General features: G+C 39.8%; 1 protein-coding gene and 1 long non-coding RNA gene across 3 annotated transcripts; one reads left to right on the forward strand and one right to left on the reverse strand.

Annotated features, from left to right (window-relative positions):
• Positions 1-127: 127 nt before the first annotated feature.
• On the reverse strand, positions 128-16,228 carry ZCCHC9 (zinc finger CCHC-type containing 9). Of its 2 annotated transcripts, none has more exons than XM_046665714.1 (6): positions 16,091-16,228; positions 14,537-14,943; positions 11,824-11,974; positions 11,482-11,574; positions 9,472-9,540; positions 128-8,200 (listed from the first exon to the last, which is right to left on the reverse strand). In XM_046665714.1, the coding sequence occupies exons 2-6, from the start codon at positions 14,918-14,920 to the stop codon at positions 8,082-8,084; spliced, it is 816 nt and encodes a 271-aa protein (XP_046521670.1). In that variant the 5' UTR covers positions 14,921-14,943; positions 16,091-16,228; the 3' UTR covers positions 128-8,081. The 2 variants fall into 2 exon arrangements, with proteins under 2 accessions (XP_046521670.1, XP_046521669.1); XM_046665713.1 differs by having other exon boundaries at positions 8,128-8,200; positions 11,399-11,574.
• On the forward strand, positions 15,363-17,598 carry LOC124241708 (uncharacterized). Its single transcript, XR_006889302.1, has 3 exons — positions 15,363-15,758; positions 16,009-16,516; positions 16,691-17,598. It is a non-coding gene; the product is annotated as an uncharacterized LOC124241708 (long non-coding RNA).
• The last annotated feature ends 232 nt before the right edge of the window (positions 17,599-17,830 follow it).

Raw genomic sequence — 17,830 nt, forward strand, 5'->3', positions numbered from 1 at the left:
TATTCCAGGTTCAGCAGGTATCCGCTCCTTGTCAAGAGCATCTGACAAGATGTATTACATGTTTTAGAGCTTTAAATTAGGAAGACATTAAGACATAATGGGACCCAATCAATTTTAGTAATAGGAACTACTTTATTAGTGTCATTTAACATATAGTCAAGGTGGCTGACCAATTTAGTATCTATTGCCCTATATACACATACAAAGTACCTGCAAAATGTGATATTGCAGAGAAAGAGAATATTAACTGAGCTCTTCTTTCATAACTATTACATTAGCACTTTCTATTCCCTAGACTTCAACATTTATTATTCTACTCTGTCAGTGATTTGTCTAATCTCCTAAGACAAACCAACATATGTCAAGTTAGCCTCCTCTACAGGACGACATCTAAAAGTCGGAGGACTTCTCCGTTAGAGTGGAGAGCAGAGGGGTTGGATGCATCCTGCTGTTATCTCTGCTCCCCCTGCTTATGCCACCTCCCCATCCACCCACCCAGTCTAGGTCTGGTTGCAATTATTTTTATTATTCTGTGTCAGCAAGTCTTCATTTATATGAACTTTGGACTGTGCTCCAATTTTATGAATTAACATTTATATACAATAAGAAGATTGGATATGTAGATTAAAATGATGATTACACATTACATTTCGGAAGTAGAAAGAAAGACGTTTAAGAATATTTTTAGATTTTAAAAAAGGGAAATAAATGAGCAGTTAAGGGATTACATTACACTAAAATTTTGTATGCTATAATTTCAGACCTCTCCTACATTTGAGGCACTGCCAACTACTGTCTGTCCTATGTTTTGCCCTGAATTTATATTTTTTTGAAACTTTTTCCTGAACAGTAACAGAAACATTGGGAAGTTGATGAAACAGAGTAACTTTGGCTGGATCACTTTTAGACATAAAGATGTTGCCCACTCTACTTTATAACACAGGCATAATCTGTACCAGCACTCTCCAGTATGGTAGCCACTAGCCACATGTGGCCATTTAAATTAATTAAAATTTAAAAATCAGTTCTTCAGCCACACTGGCCCCAATTTAAGTATTATTAGGTACATGTGGTTAAGTGGCTACCATATTGGACAGTGTAGATATAGAACATTTCCCTCATCACAGAAGATTCTTTACATGGTGCTGGTCTATTGAGTTTGTCCCAGTCTTATAATGCAGGCAGGTCCTTAGGTTTTCCCATTTTCATCTATCTTTGTACCAAACAGTCCCTTCTACCCTTTCTCAAAGAAATGCTTCTGAACAGAGACACAGGGCTCACCTGTCTGGCTGTTCCTTGGATCAGTCAGCATGGCCTAGGTTGAAGTGCTCACTTTTGGACTACTGGACTAAAGAGACTTTTAAAGGGTGTGACATTGGAAAAAGCAGCAATGCATTAGGGCATCTCAAAAAGTTTAAAATCTACTGCTTGGAACCATGCCACAATGGACTAAGGCATTCCTGTTGTAAATTCAACAACAGCCCTTAGGTTTACAGTTCCTTCTTTAATGGAAGTATGTCTGATTGCTCTTTCATTCATTCAATAAATATTTATTAAGAGCCTACTTTACCTTAAACACTTCTGGGCACTGTGGGTTCAGGAAGGAACAGAAGCACACTGATAGCATCATAAATAAATAATATAGAACATTTAGCAGATAAGTGTTATGTGGAAAAGTCAAGCAGGGTAGGCTTCACTGAGGGACATGTGAGCAAAAATCTGAAGGCAGAGAGGGATTGAACTACGAAGATCTCTGGACATAGCATGCTTCCTGCAGGAGGACTAGCCCAGGCAAAGCCTCTGAGATGAGAATGTTTCTAGCACCTTCTAGGAAAAGCAGAGACGCTGGAGAGGCTGGAATAGAGTGAGAGGTAAGTAAAGAGAACTGACTTAAAGACAGCTTCCCCTTGCTCTCTTTGGTGCCAGGCTTTAAGCAAGCTGCTCCAAGGGTAAGCAGTTAAGCTGGGTCATCAGCTGTCACCCTAAACTCCCTGGAGACGTAGGACAGAGGAAACGTAAAAATGCAGTCATGCTTAATTTTTCCTTAGGAGTGTTAAAGTATCCTTAAAGAACACTCAAGACATGCCTTTCTTGATGCTGAGAGTTTTCAAGTGCTTCTAACAGGACTGAGAGCTTTTTGATTAAGAAAGGAGGCTTGTCTCTATTAATTCTTCCTGGTTTTAATGCAACTGAGCTTCTGATCTGTATTCAATGTTTCTATTATCTTTTTTAAAAAAGAAATCTATGGAAAAAAGGTGAAAATTGATCTATATAGTTTGGAATATAGCTTATCCTTATACTCAAACATCTTTAGGAAGTGATGAACAATTTTAACAAAAATCAAAAGAAACCAGAGTATTTTTATATGTACTATCATATAGCTTTGTTCATATTTCATATTGCACATTTCAGAGATAACCTTGGAAATTTTTATTGGTATATTTATAGGAGCAGTCTTGAAAATACATGTTGAAAATGTATATGTTAAGGAATAAGTTTTATGGTTTAGATTAAATTATTAAAATTAAAACTATTAAGTTTGTTCATGATTTGCTCCACCCATTTGAAGGTAATGTAACTATTAGGACAGGCAGTTCACCATGGGCCCTGAATGGTCTTGCACATTCTTACTGAGTGTGCCAGACTACAAGACTCATCCAGCTCCTGATTCTGAGCAATATCTGTAGCTAGTGCTCTAGGCAACTAAGAAGGTCAAGGTGATCACAGAATGACTTCAGTGTAACTGCTCATTCTCTGGGCAGAGGGGCCTAACTTGTTTGCTGCTTGCTACAGTGTTAGCAACTTGCTCGAAGAGTGCTGGGCCCTGGGTTCCTCAGCTGTGACACAAACCCACTTTGTTTACAGCATCCATTTAGGCCCATCATGTCACTCGTAGGATTTACGGAAAAAGGGAAGCAACACAAATATGTTGATATCACACTGCTTGCTGTGCCATGAGTAACACAGTTGTCTCTGAACCAGGAGTCTCGTGTGTTCTGCCAACATCCACGCAACAGTAACAGGCTAGTTTATTAAGGTTCTCAGACCCTTCACACTTCTTGACATTAACCCATCTCCAGATTCAAAAGTCAGAGAAATATCAAATTCCAAATGCCTTTCTTATTTTACACTGGCAAGTATGAAATACCATATAAAAATTACACATCTGATGCCATCTTTCATGTCCTCATTTTGTGACATTTTTAGGGACATTTAAAAATAGATTAGAAAATAATATTTCTATCATTTTCACAGCTTATGCCCCGCTCTCTGTGTCCTCCCTTCTTTCCTTACCTGGCTTAGATTCCACTGTCCATCATTATAGTAGACCTGTACCTCTCTCCTTTCATTCAACTTGTCTGGCAATACCACATGATTAAATTAAAGTATTCATAATATCTCACTCCTGCACTGAGCACCTGAAAATTGTGGACTGAACTCACTTGAAATTTATGACTGCAAATTTCATAAGGACGTTCAGGACTGATGATCCTACCACATTCCCCTGTATGTTTGCTATTTCACGCTGCCTCCTCTTCCTTCAAACTTCTCATGTCTCCTAACATCCCTCAGTTCACCAACTTTGGAAAATACTTCATTGAGGAAAATATAAACCATTAGGCAGGAGTCCTCTCATATTTCCATCTATGTGCCTTCCACATCTCTGCTGTACCCTCCTAGTATAAAGGATGAAATATCTCTACCCCCAACAAAGAATAATTTCTCTAATGTTCTCCAAGGCTTCCTTCCTTTAGTTCTCTTTTTTCTCTGATTCAGAAGTTTCTTTACCTCCAGTGGATTATTTCCATAGCCACTATTATCTTATTTTAAAACAAAACAAAGCAAAACACTTCACCTGATGCCATTTCCTAATTCCCGCCCCATCTTTATTCCAATTATCCATAAATGTGGTCTTCATGCACCTAATCATACTTCTACCTCTACTTCTCCTCACCAAGACCTCTCTGATCAGGCTCAGCTATGTCTTCCATATTACCAAAACTAATGGCCCTGTTCTTGATTTATTTAGCCTTTGAACAGCCTTCCACAAAGTTGACTAGTTCCTTGTTTTTGCCACATTTTCTCCTCTTGGCTTCCATGATGTCACACTCTTGGATTTCCTCCTACTTCACCAATCACACTTTTAAAGCCTCCTCTTGTGGTTCTTTCTCGTCCAGCAGACCTCTAAATATGAGACTACCTAGGGCTCTGTGCTTGGCCTCTTCTCCTCTATCTCCATTCCTCACCGAGTCCACCCAATCTCTGGGTTTTAAAAGCCATCTACTTGCCAGTAACTCCCAAATCTGTCTCTAGCCCTAACCCCTCCTGAACTCCACACTGTAGATCTAACTACTCACTTGACATTTCCACTAAGATAATAGCCATCTCAAATCTAACATTTCCAAAATAGTCCCCTTAATTCTGCCACCTTTCCTTCCATAAATCCTCCTTCCTTTTGGAAATCTTATCTGCTCTGTGTTAAAAATATAATCAGAACCTGACCCCTTCTAATCAATTCCACCACTACCACCTTAATCTGAAACACCATCTGGCTTATAACCCTTCCGTTTCTATTCTTGCTTCTCCCTTCACTTTACTCTCAATCCAGCAAACAGATCATGTCACATTTCTCCTCAAACCCATGAAAAATTTTGCATATCAGAGTAAAAGACAAAGCCTCATAATGGTCTATAAGGGTTTGTGTGGTACACTGGATTATTTTTCAGAAATACTCACTCCCTCACCACCATCCACACCTCCAAGAAGGGAGTGCCCTAGTCTACCTTGCCTATACACTTATCCTCTTACACCCCTGCCACCGTCATGAGCAAATCATGACGGGGCTAGCCTGCCGGTCCCAGGAAAAGGAAGAGAGACATGTGGAACAGAGCTGCTTCATCTGAGCCCAGCTTAGATCAGCTGACCCCAGACCAAACTTCATACAGATGGGAGCAGGCCCAGCTGAGATTAGCAGAGCTGTCCAGGTAAGCCCAGCCTAGATCTGACTCACAGGCAGGCCTGAGCTAAAGAAATGCTTATTATTGTATGTTTCTGAGACTCTGTGATTGTCATGCAGCAGAACCTAACTGGTAGAGCCCATGTGACCTGTTAACTGTCTGCTCTTCTACAAGTTATTCCCTCACTCTTTTCCAAACATATTGGCCTCTGCTGTTTTTCAACTTCACCAGGCCTGCTCCTCCTCAGCATAACTGCATTTACCTATTACCTCACGTCAAAGTACCCAAGGCTTACTTACTCCCTGTGTACCTACATGATGGAATATTATGGATGAACCTTGAAAACATTATGCTAAGTGAAGGAAGCCAGTCACCAAAGATCACATCTCCTTTCAGCCCCTCAAATACGGCAAGCCCATTCCCTCTGTAAGGGCTTTGACTCACTATACCCTCTCCCTAAATGCTCTTCCCCATTATCTTCATAACTCATTCCTTCTTGCCATTCAGATTTCAGCTTAAACATCTTCCCCTCCGAGGCCTTCCCCATCCAGTCTAAAGTAGCTCTCTGGTCACTTGCATCATCTCTCTGTTAATTCCCTTTATACCACTTGTTCATTTAATTCACTCATTCACTCAACAAATTTGAATGCTTCATATGTGCTGAGCTCTTCTGGGGATATAGTAATGAGCAAGAGTCAAAATTCCTGCCCTCATCTAACCTATAATCTGGTGGAGAGAGGACAAATAAATAGTATTAGGTGGGGATATAAATTATGGAGAAAAGTGAGAGAGTAAGAGAACCAAAAATTATTGGGATGAGGAAGGAGCTGCTCATCCCTCTAAGACCGGTTGTAGAAAGACTCTCCATAAGCTGAAGGAAGCAAGAGAACGTGGACTCTGGGGGCCTCGAGGGGAGACTGTCAAGAAAAGAGCAACCTGAGATTCAAGCCAATAGGCTTGGAATATAATTGTAGTGAAACAAGTGGAGACAAGAAGAAAGGAAATTAGTCCTTTTTTTTTCTTTCAAGAGAAGTGATGAGATTGTTTAAAGCTATTATGAGTTTAAGGTGTCAGTGGAACATCCAAGTAGGAACGTCCAGCAGGCAGGTGAGAAGATGGGACCGAGGCCGGGGACAGTAGGGCTAGCTGTAGATGTAGGAGTCGGCCACAGAAAAGTGAAAGTAAGCTTGTAAGATAAGAAGAGATGAACGTCCAAAGGACTGAAGGAGGAAAAGAGTGCTAAGGACTAAGTTTTAGGAGATTCAACCAAATACTTTAAAAATGTAATAAAATATCCCTTTCTGTAATTATTTTTCTGATATACTCATTTTTTAAATATATTTCCTTCCTAAATCTCCTGTCCATTCTTCAGTCCCATCAGAATGCACATGGCCCTGTTTGTCTCATTCACTGCCACAATCTCAAGTGCTCAAGAGTACCGGGAACATAGCCAGGTACTTGGGAAATAGATAATGAATGGAGAAATCAAAGGTTTGCCGCCGCCTTTTGCCATTCACACTAAGAAATAACCACACCTATTGTTCCTTTCAAGCAACACATAATCTCTCAGGATGTCAGAACTTCTGTCTCTCATGAACTCCTTTGACAAAGTGTCCATACACTTTTCTAATGTTACATTCAGCACCTGCAATTTATTTCTCATGATTTCACTAATTTATAGATCATTAAAAGGTAAACAAAGTAACCCAAGGAAGACAAAATGGACACTAACATCCCTGCATCAAGGACATAAAAAACCACTAGACTTAACTTGCAGCCGACAGGTCTTCGCGTCTGCAGAGCCTTCTGCTCCTGAGGACAGCTGAGAGAAATCTGGGTGTGTTTGAACTAAATGACTAAGGCAGCACTGCTGTCTTTTTCCAGCTGCATGACTTGTGCAATTCCTTTTAAATGACACTCACTTCCTTAAGCCCTGGGATGCTGAGCAGGATTCTGTCATGTTTTTCTCTCTCACTGAAAATAAAAGAGCTTCTATTAAGATTAGAACTGTTGAGTTACACAGACATTAAAACAGAGAACAGTGTTTCTTATTTGGTAAATATTTTGCTTTTGAAACATCAGTAACTAATCACAGCTGCTTCCTTTAGTTACAAATGTATCCAATCAGGTAAAATTCCAAATGAAACACACAATCACCAGTCACTCTGTTATACAGTACAATGGGAGCCTTAAGCCCTGTGAAATGTATGTATTAGGCATGCATGTATTCATCAAATCAAACAAAGAAGCTAATGGGTCTCTGATTAGTGTTCTAACTCTATTAGGGTGATACTTGCCTCTCACCCTGACTCATCTAAGACATGTGAACAAAATGCTATTCAGTTTGATCTACAATCTGTTATGAACCATCATTCTGGTTAAATAACCTAAACTGAATTTTGGCTAGAATTTCTCGCTTGAAAATCAAGGGCAAAGAGCGAGCTGCTAAGCTGAGGTACTATTTTACCCTCAATAATTTGTAATTCTTTATGTCAAAACTAAAACAAAAATTAAGCAAAATTAACCTCATCTAGGATTGAAAAAAGATCGTGTTTCCAAAGGGATTGTTAATGGACATTAATGGACAAGGGCTAGTTCAATCCAGAATTAGGTATTCCAAAAAATAAGTAAATACCAAATTTTTTATTAAATATTTTTAAAGTACAGCAGATTCTGTGGTAGTTTATAAATAAATTTCTAAAATAATAAATTGATACTTTGAACCAAGAAAACAATATAACCCAAAATTCATTTCTAAATGCGAAGCAGTTACCCTTTGTTTAGGGGTGGTTCACATTAATGCATCATTTTGTTTTTATGAAAAAGATGATTGTTACAATCAGGTATATAACCACTTAGTTATACCTAAGTTCTCTCTGTTAAAAATATGTTCTTTTAGAGAATCCAGTTTAAACATCTTATACTTTTCTTCCACGATTTTCTCCTAACAGTGGTAAAAGCACTCCTCAATGGAAAGAATCAGGAAACTGTGTGACAAGCCCCAGATCACACTGATATCTACACTGTGGGCCTCCACGGGAGAGCCCAGCTCCAACTTGTGAAGAAGTCCCAGTTCAGAATGCTTAACAATGAGGCGGAAACTAACAATAGCACTAATCATTATCAGAAATGAACAACTTTAGGTATCTTTGTTTTGGGTTTCTGTGGTTTAGGCACATCCAAAATTTCTTCATGGTCTGCACTCATTCCTTTTGCCCAGCGACCAACTGTGACCGTTCGATCTGTAAAGGAAGAGAAAAGTAGAAAAGTCAGAATGTAAGAAACAGTAATGAAATATATCCACCCAGATTGGTATTGGTTTAGCCAAGGAACTAGTTTTGACATGAATAATCACAAGGAGGGGAGACTCCATCAGTAAAGGAAAGTGAGCAATTCTGTAATTGATTATAACCCTTGATTTTGGAGTATCACAGGCAATTTCTCATCCCAATTAGGGAAATGCAGCTACTGCTTTGCAATGCACAAATTGATGAGAAAGCTCTTTCTTTCCCAGAGTTCATCATTATCGTCAATGAATTCCAAGAGTGTATAAACAGCAAGACTTATGAGCATCAGTTTTAAATGCACAAGATTCCACCTGTGAAATTATACAACATCTGCTTGTCAGTTTTGTCATTTGGGAAGTGGCAATCCTCCCAGGAGGGAGAATTCAAATTCCACTTCATCATTTCAATCTCACTGCCTCCGATGTAGTAAAGACCATCTTCTTCTAGGCAAGAGCATAAACAAGAACCCTTGGTTTTCAAATTTAAATGTCAGGGGTTGGAAGTAAGAATGGGCAGACTTATTTGCATAGTACTACGACTATTTGAAATAAAAAGAAATGTGCTTTTTCTTCCCTAAAAAGCACTACTGGGCTATCCTTCTGTCTTGCTTTCTTTCACACAGGATCATCTTCGTTCTAATCTAGGGAAACTAACGTAGTAATGGTCTCCACTTCCTCAAAAATCTGCCATAGATCTGGTGAACATTTATGAAGTTTTTGATGACCAAGGGTAGTATTTCATTAGGTAGAAAATACAACTGGCTAGATGCTGTGGGAATAACACAATTTTAAAATTTTCGGCAGTTTTTGCAATCACCTCTGAATCCTTTGAGTACACACAAAGCAAATATGAAGATAATCATAAGAATATTGAAAGTTATTTTCATATTTCTTATTTGCTCTTACTGAATCAATACTTTTCTTTAAGTAACAGAATTGGCTCTACTATTAAATTCATTAGTTAGCAAAATGTGTATGAATAAGATGCTTTATAAAATCAAGGTCCCCCAGGGCTTACTGCCATTTTCCCACCTGAGAACACAGCCAATGCTCAGACAGTGCTGTGTCTGCTGCTGGCAGAGAAATGATCAAGTCATCGCTGCAGCAGGAAACCACGTTGCCTTGAAAAATCACTAGTACCTCAATGAGTTACCAATAACAAAATTCAGCAAAAACTCAGAGGAATACTAAGTTCACCCCTTCTAAATGGAGGCCCAGGGATCTCACCTGAATTCTGACTTTCAGGGCAATCTTTCTGAAAATGTGCCACAGAGCCACAGAGTCTGCAGCAACCACCTAGTGAAAGAACAAAGTCATTGAAAACCTCTCAGACGTACACAGGGCTTTTAATGTCTCAAAGCACTTTCATACTGCATTTGCTCCTCACAGTCCTGTCAGCTGTAAGGGTCCCTGGGGCCAGGAACACAGGTAGGTGCCACGGGTCCTGTTAATAAGTCCATTCTCCATTCCTCTTAACCTCACAGAGCACTAAACTGTACCCACCCACCATTTCCAGCAGCCGGCCTTCAGGGGAGATGTGGGAAAGAGAAAACAGAGAAGACGGAAGGCACTTGTCTTCTGCGGTCTCCAAGAGCCACTGCAGAGAAGCCTGGCTCTTAACTATAGTTAGACAGGCAAGGGTGTGTGAACTCTTGAACCCGTAAGCAAAATTCGTGTGCAGATAGTTTTTTTGAGGAGGATGTCCACAGTTTTTATCAGATTCTCTAATGATAAATGACCCCAAGAAAGGTTAAGAACCACCGCTCTGCTGTACAGATCAGATGAGGGGTGAGCAGTTATGAAAGGAGTGAAACCAACTTTTGTTTTAGTGCCTTCTATCTGCTAGGCAGCATAACCCTAATAAAATGCCTGCTTTAAGCAACATTCCAGGATTGTGAATTATAACACATGTGGTTTCTACAATGAGTCTTTACTTAATGGTCAAACACTACTGCTTCATGGTCAAGCATTATGATGATCATGCTCACAGTGTTAAGTGACTTACTCAGAAAAATGACCCTATAGGAAATAAACTTGGTTGAATTCTCACTTCTGTGTGATCTACTCCCCTTGCTGCATTTTTTTCTATCTAGTCATTTTAGTTGACCATCCAAAAACATCTTTGGCTCCTTAGTCATATTAGATGACCTGTTCCTAAGTTCAAAACTGAAGGGCACTTTTGAGCATTTTCCAGGCCCAGGCCTCTTTACTATTGTAGATGCTGTAGGGAAACAGAAGCAGCATTTGAATAATATATTTTAATCCTCATAACTCTTCAAGGTAAATTCCATAAGTCACCAAATCTAAGACAACATTGAATATAAGATGTATCATTATTTTACACCCCTCTCAGAAAAAAAAAACAAACCCTGCCAATTATGTGGCACTCATCAATGGTCAGATACATTCTGAATTTAGAGATGTTAAAACGGGGAAAATGTGCATCTTAGTCAATGAAATAGTTTTTTCATCTCCATTTTACAGGTGAGGAACTGAGATGAGAGAAGTTAAATAACTTGGCCAAAGTCCCACAGCTAGTGAGTGGTGGCCCCGGGGCTATAACTGATCTGACTCCAAAAGCTTTAGTTTTTCACTTCATTTCTCTAAGGAAACCCAGGACATGACACAAGAGGTGTCTAGAACCTGATGATACTAGCCATCACAGTAACAAATGACACAGTAACAGACGACAATCTGCTCCTTAAAGCTTTAGACATCACCCACTTTATTGTGAGGACCTTAATACATTAGCTGAGCTAAAGATAAGAAAGTTACAGGATCCCGTGCCAGATAATTAACTAAGGAAAACATTCAGAAACAACAATTACTACAAATATGAATAGTGTGTACCAGCCCTTCTACCCAAAATGGTATGCTAGGTTGAGATAAAATTCACCACACTATCTTTTAAATCTTATATTAATTTGAAATATAATTCCTTTGCTTCTGCTATGTTTAAAAGTAGACAGTTATAGTCTCACAAATGGTGCTGAAGCAAGCACAGTTTAAAATATACACCTTAGTTTTTTCTGATTTGAGATATTAATGTATCAAGTCACATTACACAAAAAGTCCAGTACACAGAATAGCACTTGATAAAAATAATGAAATTCTCAAGGTTTTGCTAAAGGTTTTGCTAAATTATCAAGCTTACCCAAGAACTGATTAAGAATATAAAATAAATCACAGCTCTACTTGATGACACCATTTTTGACATACGACGGTAACAGGACTCACCATCGGCATAGAGTCCTTTGGGATTATCAGGACAAGATCTGGACAGGTGTCCCATTTCCCCACAAACAAAACATTTTGCAAAAGGAAATTCACCTGTAAGGATCAACAGTTCCTGTTAAGTTGGTTGTGTACATTACAAGTCATGTAATTCATATTATTTTAAAACACTCTGAAAAGAAAACATATTTGTTTTTATACCATTTAAAATTTAATCTCATATCACTTCAAAATATTAACTGGCACACTCTTAACAAACCCTGCAATAAAAAAAAACAACAACTGGCTACTTATTGTCCACCCTCCCCATTAACCAAATCAAAACCTGATAGGAAAAAAACATACCAAGAGCTGGGTCTACTTTTGCCTTGCACTTGGTTATTTCGTGCTCTGTGGATCCACACCGATAACATATTCCAGTGCCCATATCGTGATTCTCAAGGGCAGCTGGGCAATCTGCAACCCCATGGCCAGGCTTTCGACAATGGAAACACACCTGAGGAAACAAAACATGAGTTTCCACACTGCAAAAACTTCTCATTACCAAAAACATCTTTAAAACATTTCTCATTTTAAAGTTATCTAGTTCTTTTTTTGAAATCTCAATATTCTATCTGTAGAAAAAAGTATTTCTAAACAATAAGAAATGTCATTTTCATCAGAGAATCTCAGTGCTTCTGAAAACCCTCAATCCATAAATCCATCAATCTCAGACACAAAGTCATACATGGCTTTGTAGGAGGTAACCGCTTAGATGCATTAAGCAAATACGGACTACTTTCATTAATGGGGTGCCTGCACTAGAAAAACTGAGTTTCTGGAGAAGACAATGGCCATAAAAATTATCATTCAAAATTAATACTTGTATTTTAAAGTTCACCTAATTAAATGAATTAGGGTCAAATGATTCTATTTAAATTATGATTCAATTCATGAAATATATTTCATACCAAGAAGTATACTTTATAGTTTTTATAGCCTTAATACATACTCTTTAATATTCAGAAATTGACAGACATTTCATTTTTATAATATATACACATTTTAAAGGAATATTCCAAGATGAATTATTTGGCTTCAACAAAACACTGAACAACGGTTTGGTTGCTTTACATACTACCTAGCAGTCTGGAGAATATTTTTTGCTACAATGAATGAGAACATCAGTCATAATCAAAGATGGTAGCTATTTAAACTATTTTATTTAAATTGGAAAAAGGTACATCTATTTCTTGGATGACAAATAGTTCATCATTTAATTTTTTTTTTCAAAATAAGCACAGGTTTTTAAAAAAGCGAATTCAACAGGCAAAGTGAAACAAATATTGCAACTACATCCTCACTTTTTTCCTGTTTAATAACATTTTGAAAAAGATTGAGTCCCTTTATTCTTCAGTAACTTTTACTTTTAAAATGAAGCTGGTCCAAACAAAGAAAACGCATTTATTCTCCAACTGCAGGAAAAGCTACTGCTAAAAACCGGCTCACCAACGTAAGTCACCTTGGATTCTTGGTGAAGTCAAGGTGGTTTCTAGCAACCTGACAATTCGCTAATCAGGCTCTACCTTTAAAACTTAATCTTCACCAGATAGAAATTTCTTGGAGGATCCTTAAATTTAATGTAGATGGGACTGTGGAGATCAGATGGGTAAATTTCTATATCTTAATCAATTTATTAGCAATTAAGAACTGATGCTTAGTATGAGGTATTAAAAAAGTAAGAAAATCAGTTGAAGGTAGGTCACAGGCAAGCCATACACTATTTAAAGTATATGCTTTAACATAAAGCACTGTTTTTCTTTTGAAAAACAATGTCTTTCTCCCTTAATTACAAACATAAAACTTCTCTTAAAAGGTCATGATATTCAGATTTTTCAAACAGTAATCAATTCACCACACTGCCTGTGTCAATGAAGTCATCTTTAAGTTAAATTAACTTAAGTCTTTAAAAATAATTGTACAATTTAAACAAAACTATCCTGATCCAAATAGAAATGATTATCTTTTCTATCTAAATTTATCCATAAGGAACGTTTCATCAGTATTATCTCTAAATAATCATCTTTACATATGACAGTGCATGGAACTAATCCTGCAAATAGTCAGAAGCCACATTCATACGCCTGGCTTGGTGCAAACAATGCTCTATATTTCGGAATTCTAATAAAAAATGAAAGTGTGAAATGGCAACAAATCCTGATTTTTATGGAGAATCCTGCTAGTACATGGGAAGTTCACTTAGAGAAGGGAAAGAAGTATAGTATTTCATTTCCTGTGTCTGACACAGTTTAAAACCTAGGGCCAGGCACCACAGAAATGCAGCCCCCAGCATTCCTGAGCGTCACATGGGGAGGGAGGGAGCACTGACGTGGGAGAGTGTCAAGGAGCTTTACCTCTATTACTCTGCTCTGTGACTAACCAGTGTGATTCTTCTAAGACCCCCTTCCTGTGCCTCAGTTTTTCATGGATAAAGACAAAAGAACATCCTTTCCAAATAACGGGAACCACACATATTTAATCTGTTGTGCTTAACCTTCCTCCTTACTTTGATCTTTTAAAAAAAAAAGCCTGTTTGAAAAAGGCTTATTTGGAAGGCAGGGGTGAGAACAAAGGTTTTGAAGCCAGACTCTGGGTTGACTTTTCTTTTTTTTTGGCTGGACTGTAGCCCATTTAGGTTGACGTTTATGTATTAACGCATATACTTATATAGTGCCAGACAATATTCCAAGTAGTCAAATATTAACATCCTTTCTTGGGTATGAATTTCACCTGTTACTTGCTAAGCGCCTTTCAGCAAGATATTTAACCTGTCTGCATGTCAGTGTTTTCTATCCGTAATCTGGGACTAATACCACCATCATTGTAGTGTTGTCATGATAATTAATCAAGTGTCTAGCATATAGGAGATGCTAAAAAAGTTCTAGTGTTATTACTAGCCCTCAAAAAGATGCTTTATGGATCTAGTACATAACAGCGATCAGACTCTGCTAAAGTGTGTATGTGTGAGTGTATGAACAACACACATAAAGTAACATTTCGGTGGAAGTGATCATCTTACCATTGCATTTTTCTTTGCTGCTTGCCTTTTTAATCGTCTTCCTTCCCGACGATTGTCTTTCTTTAAAGCAACTGCAATTTCTTCCCTTACTTCCTGACTGTCTGCTGCTATCACCTCCCCATTGTGAACCATCTGTGAGTTTTGCCTTAGGTATTCCATGAAGCCATTCACATCTTCATTTAAGTACTCCTTCTTCTTTTTGTTCTTTTTGTGTTTTGCTTGGGGCGCATCACTTTTAAGGGACAGTCTATGGCCTTCAAGTTGTTTACTCTTTGGTAGATTTTGGCTTTTTCCCTCAAAGGCCCCCTTCTTCATGTCCTCCCATGATGTTGCACGCAAAGGTCTTTTGTTATTTGTGGTAGTAACTCGTGCCCACCTGGTCATGGTTTCATCAGAGGTACCTTAATCTTTAAAACAAGCATGACCAGTTAGTCATCATGTAAAAGAAAAAACTAAGGATACATGTTATATATCACTATATCACATATGCCCAAATGTTAGTTTTAATTATTAGAACACTTTCTACTTCATTTAGATACCTATTTAATTCTACAACATGCTGCATAGATGTCTCTGATGTAAATGTAGCCCTCACTGCAGAAGTCCCCACACCAGTAAAAAAGAACAAAACCGCATATATAAATACTTGCTTAAAATTGGAAAACAATTCATTAAGAAACGAAATTATTTCGCAAAATTTAAATCACTTAGTAATACTACAGCGAATGAAGTTACTCTTCCCAAATTCCGCAGTTTGGCCTAGCCGTTTATTTTCCTCTCTAAATCCCAGGGCTACTTTCTTCCAATCTCCCTGATTAGTCTGCCATTTTAATGCAAACAACGTGCACAGCACATTAGTAAATATACAGAATTCCTGTCTTTTGACATAAAGCTTGTCGTTACAACCCTTTCCGGCAGCTTGGTAAGTAAAACACTATATAAAAGCGCTGACAGTCACGTGATGATACCGGCGGGTCTTCCTCTCTTACTAGTCAGAGGATAAGCTACCCCAGCCCAGTGGTTTCAAGTCATCTTCACTTATTAAGCCGCACCACCTTTAGGGCAGCAGCCGCCGCACCAACCAGGCTAAACCACAGCTCCCGCCGGCGGAAGCATCCCTTCCACACCCGCTGACGGGCAGGGCCGATGGATAGCTGTGGACGCTGCACGCTCTTTACTCCCGGCGCGCACTCGCGTCACTGCAGCCCCTGCGACTGTCACGGTGAGGCTTGGGGCCGTTCAAGAGGTGGCGGGTTATCCTTCCCCTGAGTACGTGCGAAGCGGGGAGCTCCGGGTATCAAGCCCGGGTCGGCCCGGTCCGCTGGAGTGCCGGCCCGAGCGACCAGTGCCCTCCGGCTGAGGCCGGTCCCTGCGCCGCCGTCGCGGTAGGCCGCGTAGCCCGGCACTCCAGCCCCACCTGGCGCGAAGGACTCTTGGCAACCTAGCAGCCAACCCTTCTGCCCTCTCGCCAGGTCCCCAGGAACGAACGAGGGAACTTTACGGCATCTGGGGGCCCCCGGGTCCCATCCCGCCCCGCCGCGCGTAGCTTCTTACCACGCAGGAATCCTCCAGAGCAGCGGAGTTAGCATGCCAGAGAAGCCCGTCTCCCCCAGGGGCGGTGGCGGCATTCGAGACCGGAAGCACGTCGCCCCTGAGAGCGCGTCACTTCCGGCGGGCCGAGCCGGGTCTGGCAGGAGGCCCCGTAGAGGCGCTGGGTGTCCGATGACGGGTAACTGTGGCTAAGGGAGTGTGGAGGCCCTGGAGTTTAAAGGGCGCTGCGCTGGACGGCGGGGCCTCAAAGATGGGGAGCGTTCATCCGTGCTGTCTGGAACTCCAGCTCGGTGGGCGAGATGGACTCGAGGGTCAGTGGGGTGGGAGACCCCGGAAAGTCTTCCTTGAGAAAGTGACCTTTGATCTGGACTTGGAAGAAGGAAAATGTGATGACATTGGCAGCGAGAGGAGTTAAGCGTTTACAGGCAGGTAAGTTAAAATTACTAGCGCAATGGGAGTGGATCGCTGTGATAGAAATCTAAAAAAGACGTCTGGGGCGTTATTGGGTGCAGGGCGGTGCCTCAAGGGCCTCCTGCCTAGTGCTAGTTAAGCATTCAATTGAAGTATCACACCTGGTGACTAAAGTTGTTCTCTTTTTAACAGAAAAACCCCAGTCTCCTAGACAACTCATTATCTCAACAACCCCTCCTAAACGCCTACCACCACCAGTTACACGTAGTGGAAAAAATGGCATCACATTCGCTCAGTTCACCAGGACCGCTACTTCCGTCCGTATCATCCTGCGCCATCCATTTTACCACTTAAATATCTGTTTGTTTACTGCTACCTCCCTTGTCCCAGGTTTCATGCTGTCTCACTTGGATTACTGGCAGCTGTTCTGGGCATCAATTCTTGCTCCACTCCCTCTAACCCATTTTCCATTCCTTAGCCAAGTGAACTTTTGAAAATGTAAGTTAGATTGTTGCTCTCCAGCTTGAATCTTTCCAAAGTTTGCCATTGTTCTTAGAATGAAGTTCAAACTGCTTAACGTGGTGTTAAGTCCCTGCTTACTTCACTAGTCCCACCTTGCCCAGTCTGCCCCTCTTTGAGCTCCATGCATAGGAAGCTTCTCTCAGTTTCTCCAATGCCACATGTACCTTGCTATCTCCAGCCCTTTACTTATGCTCTTCTCTTTGTATGGTGGTACTCCTTTTTTTCTAATTAATTTCTACTCACTCTTAAGGCTTCTGACATTTTATTCTCAAGTCAGCCTTCCAGTGTTCCTCCCCGCCAAACTGGATCAATACCCTACTGTACGCTCATGGCAGTCTGTGCTTCCTTATAGCACTTTTCAAATTTGTAATTACATAAGGAATTGTGTAATAAGTTGTTTACTGTATCCCCATTGCCTGGTATATTTATATTGTATATGGTATATTTATATTGTATGTGGTATTGTATGTGTATATTGTAAATGGTATATCGTATCCCCATTGCCTGGTATTGACTTGGTGATCAGTACGTTTTGTGTTAACTAAACGAAGAATAAATACTGTGCAATGTTTGTTAAACAAGAAAGTGACCAGATTTTCTTTAAGAGGAAAGATTAAAGTCAATTCTGTAGGAATATTGAGATTTTGGTATGGTAAATATCACAAATATCCTAGGTCTTATGGTGGGGAAAGTTTTAGAAGACAAATCCTCCAGCTATGGAAGAGAGGGAGCTTCCTAAAAGATGTATGATAGTGCTCTTCATACCACAGTATTCTCAACCGCCTGGCTTCAGGTTCTAAGCAGCAACCT

This window comes from Equus quagga, chromosome 7 (genome assembly GCF_021613505.1).
Source record: "Equus quagga isolate Etosha38 chromosome 7, UCLA_HA_Equagga_1.0, whole genome shotgun sequence".
Lineage (NCBI taxonomy): Eukaryota > Metazoa > Chordata > Mammalia > Perissodactyla > Equidae > Equus > Equus quagga.

Bases quoted from the DNA above. Each gene is read 5' to 3' on its own strand.
- ZCCHC9 (XM_046665713.1), bottom strand. From the start codon at position 14,920: ATGACCAGGTGGGCACGAGTTACTACCACAAATAACAAAAGACCTTTG. The intron at 11,575-11,823 runs GTATGTTTTTTT...TGATCCTTACAG, and splicing joins AAAAGTAGACCCAGCTCTTG to GTGAATTTCCTTTTGCAAAA. The intron at 9,541-11,398 runs GTAAGCTTGATA...TTCTTTCACTAG, and splicing joins TATTCTTAATCAGTTCTTGG to GTGGTTGCTGCAGACTCTGT.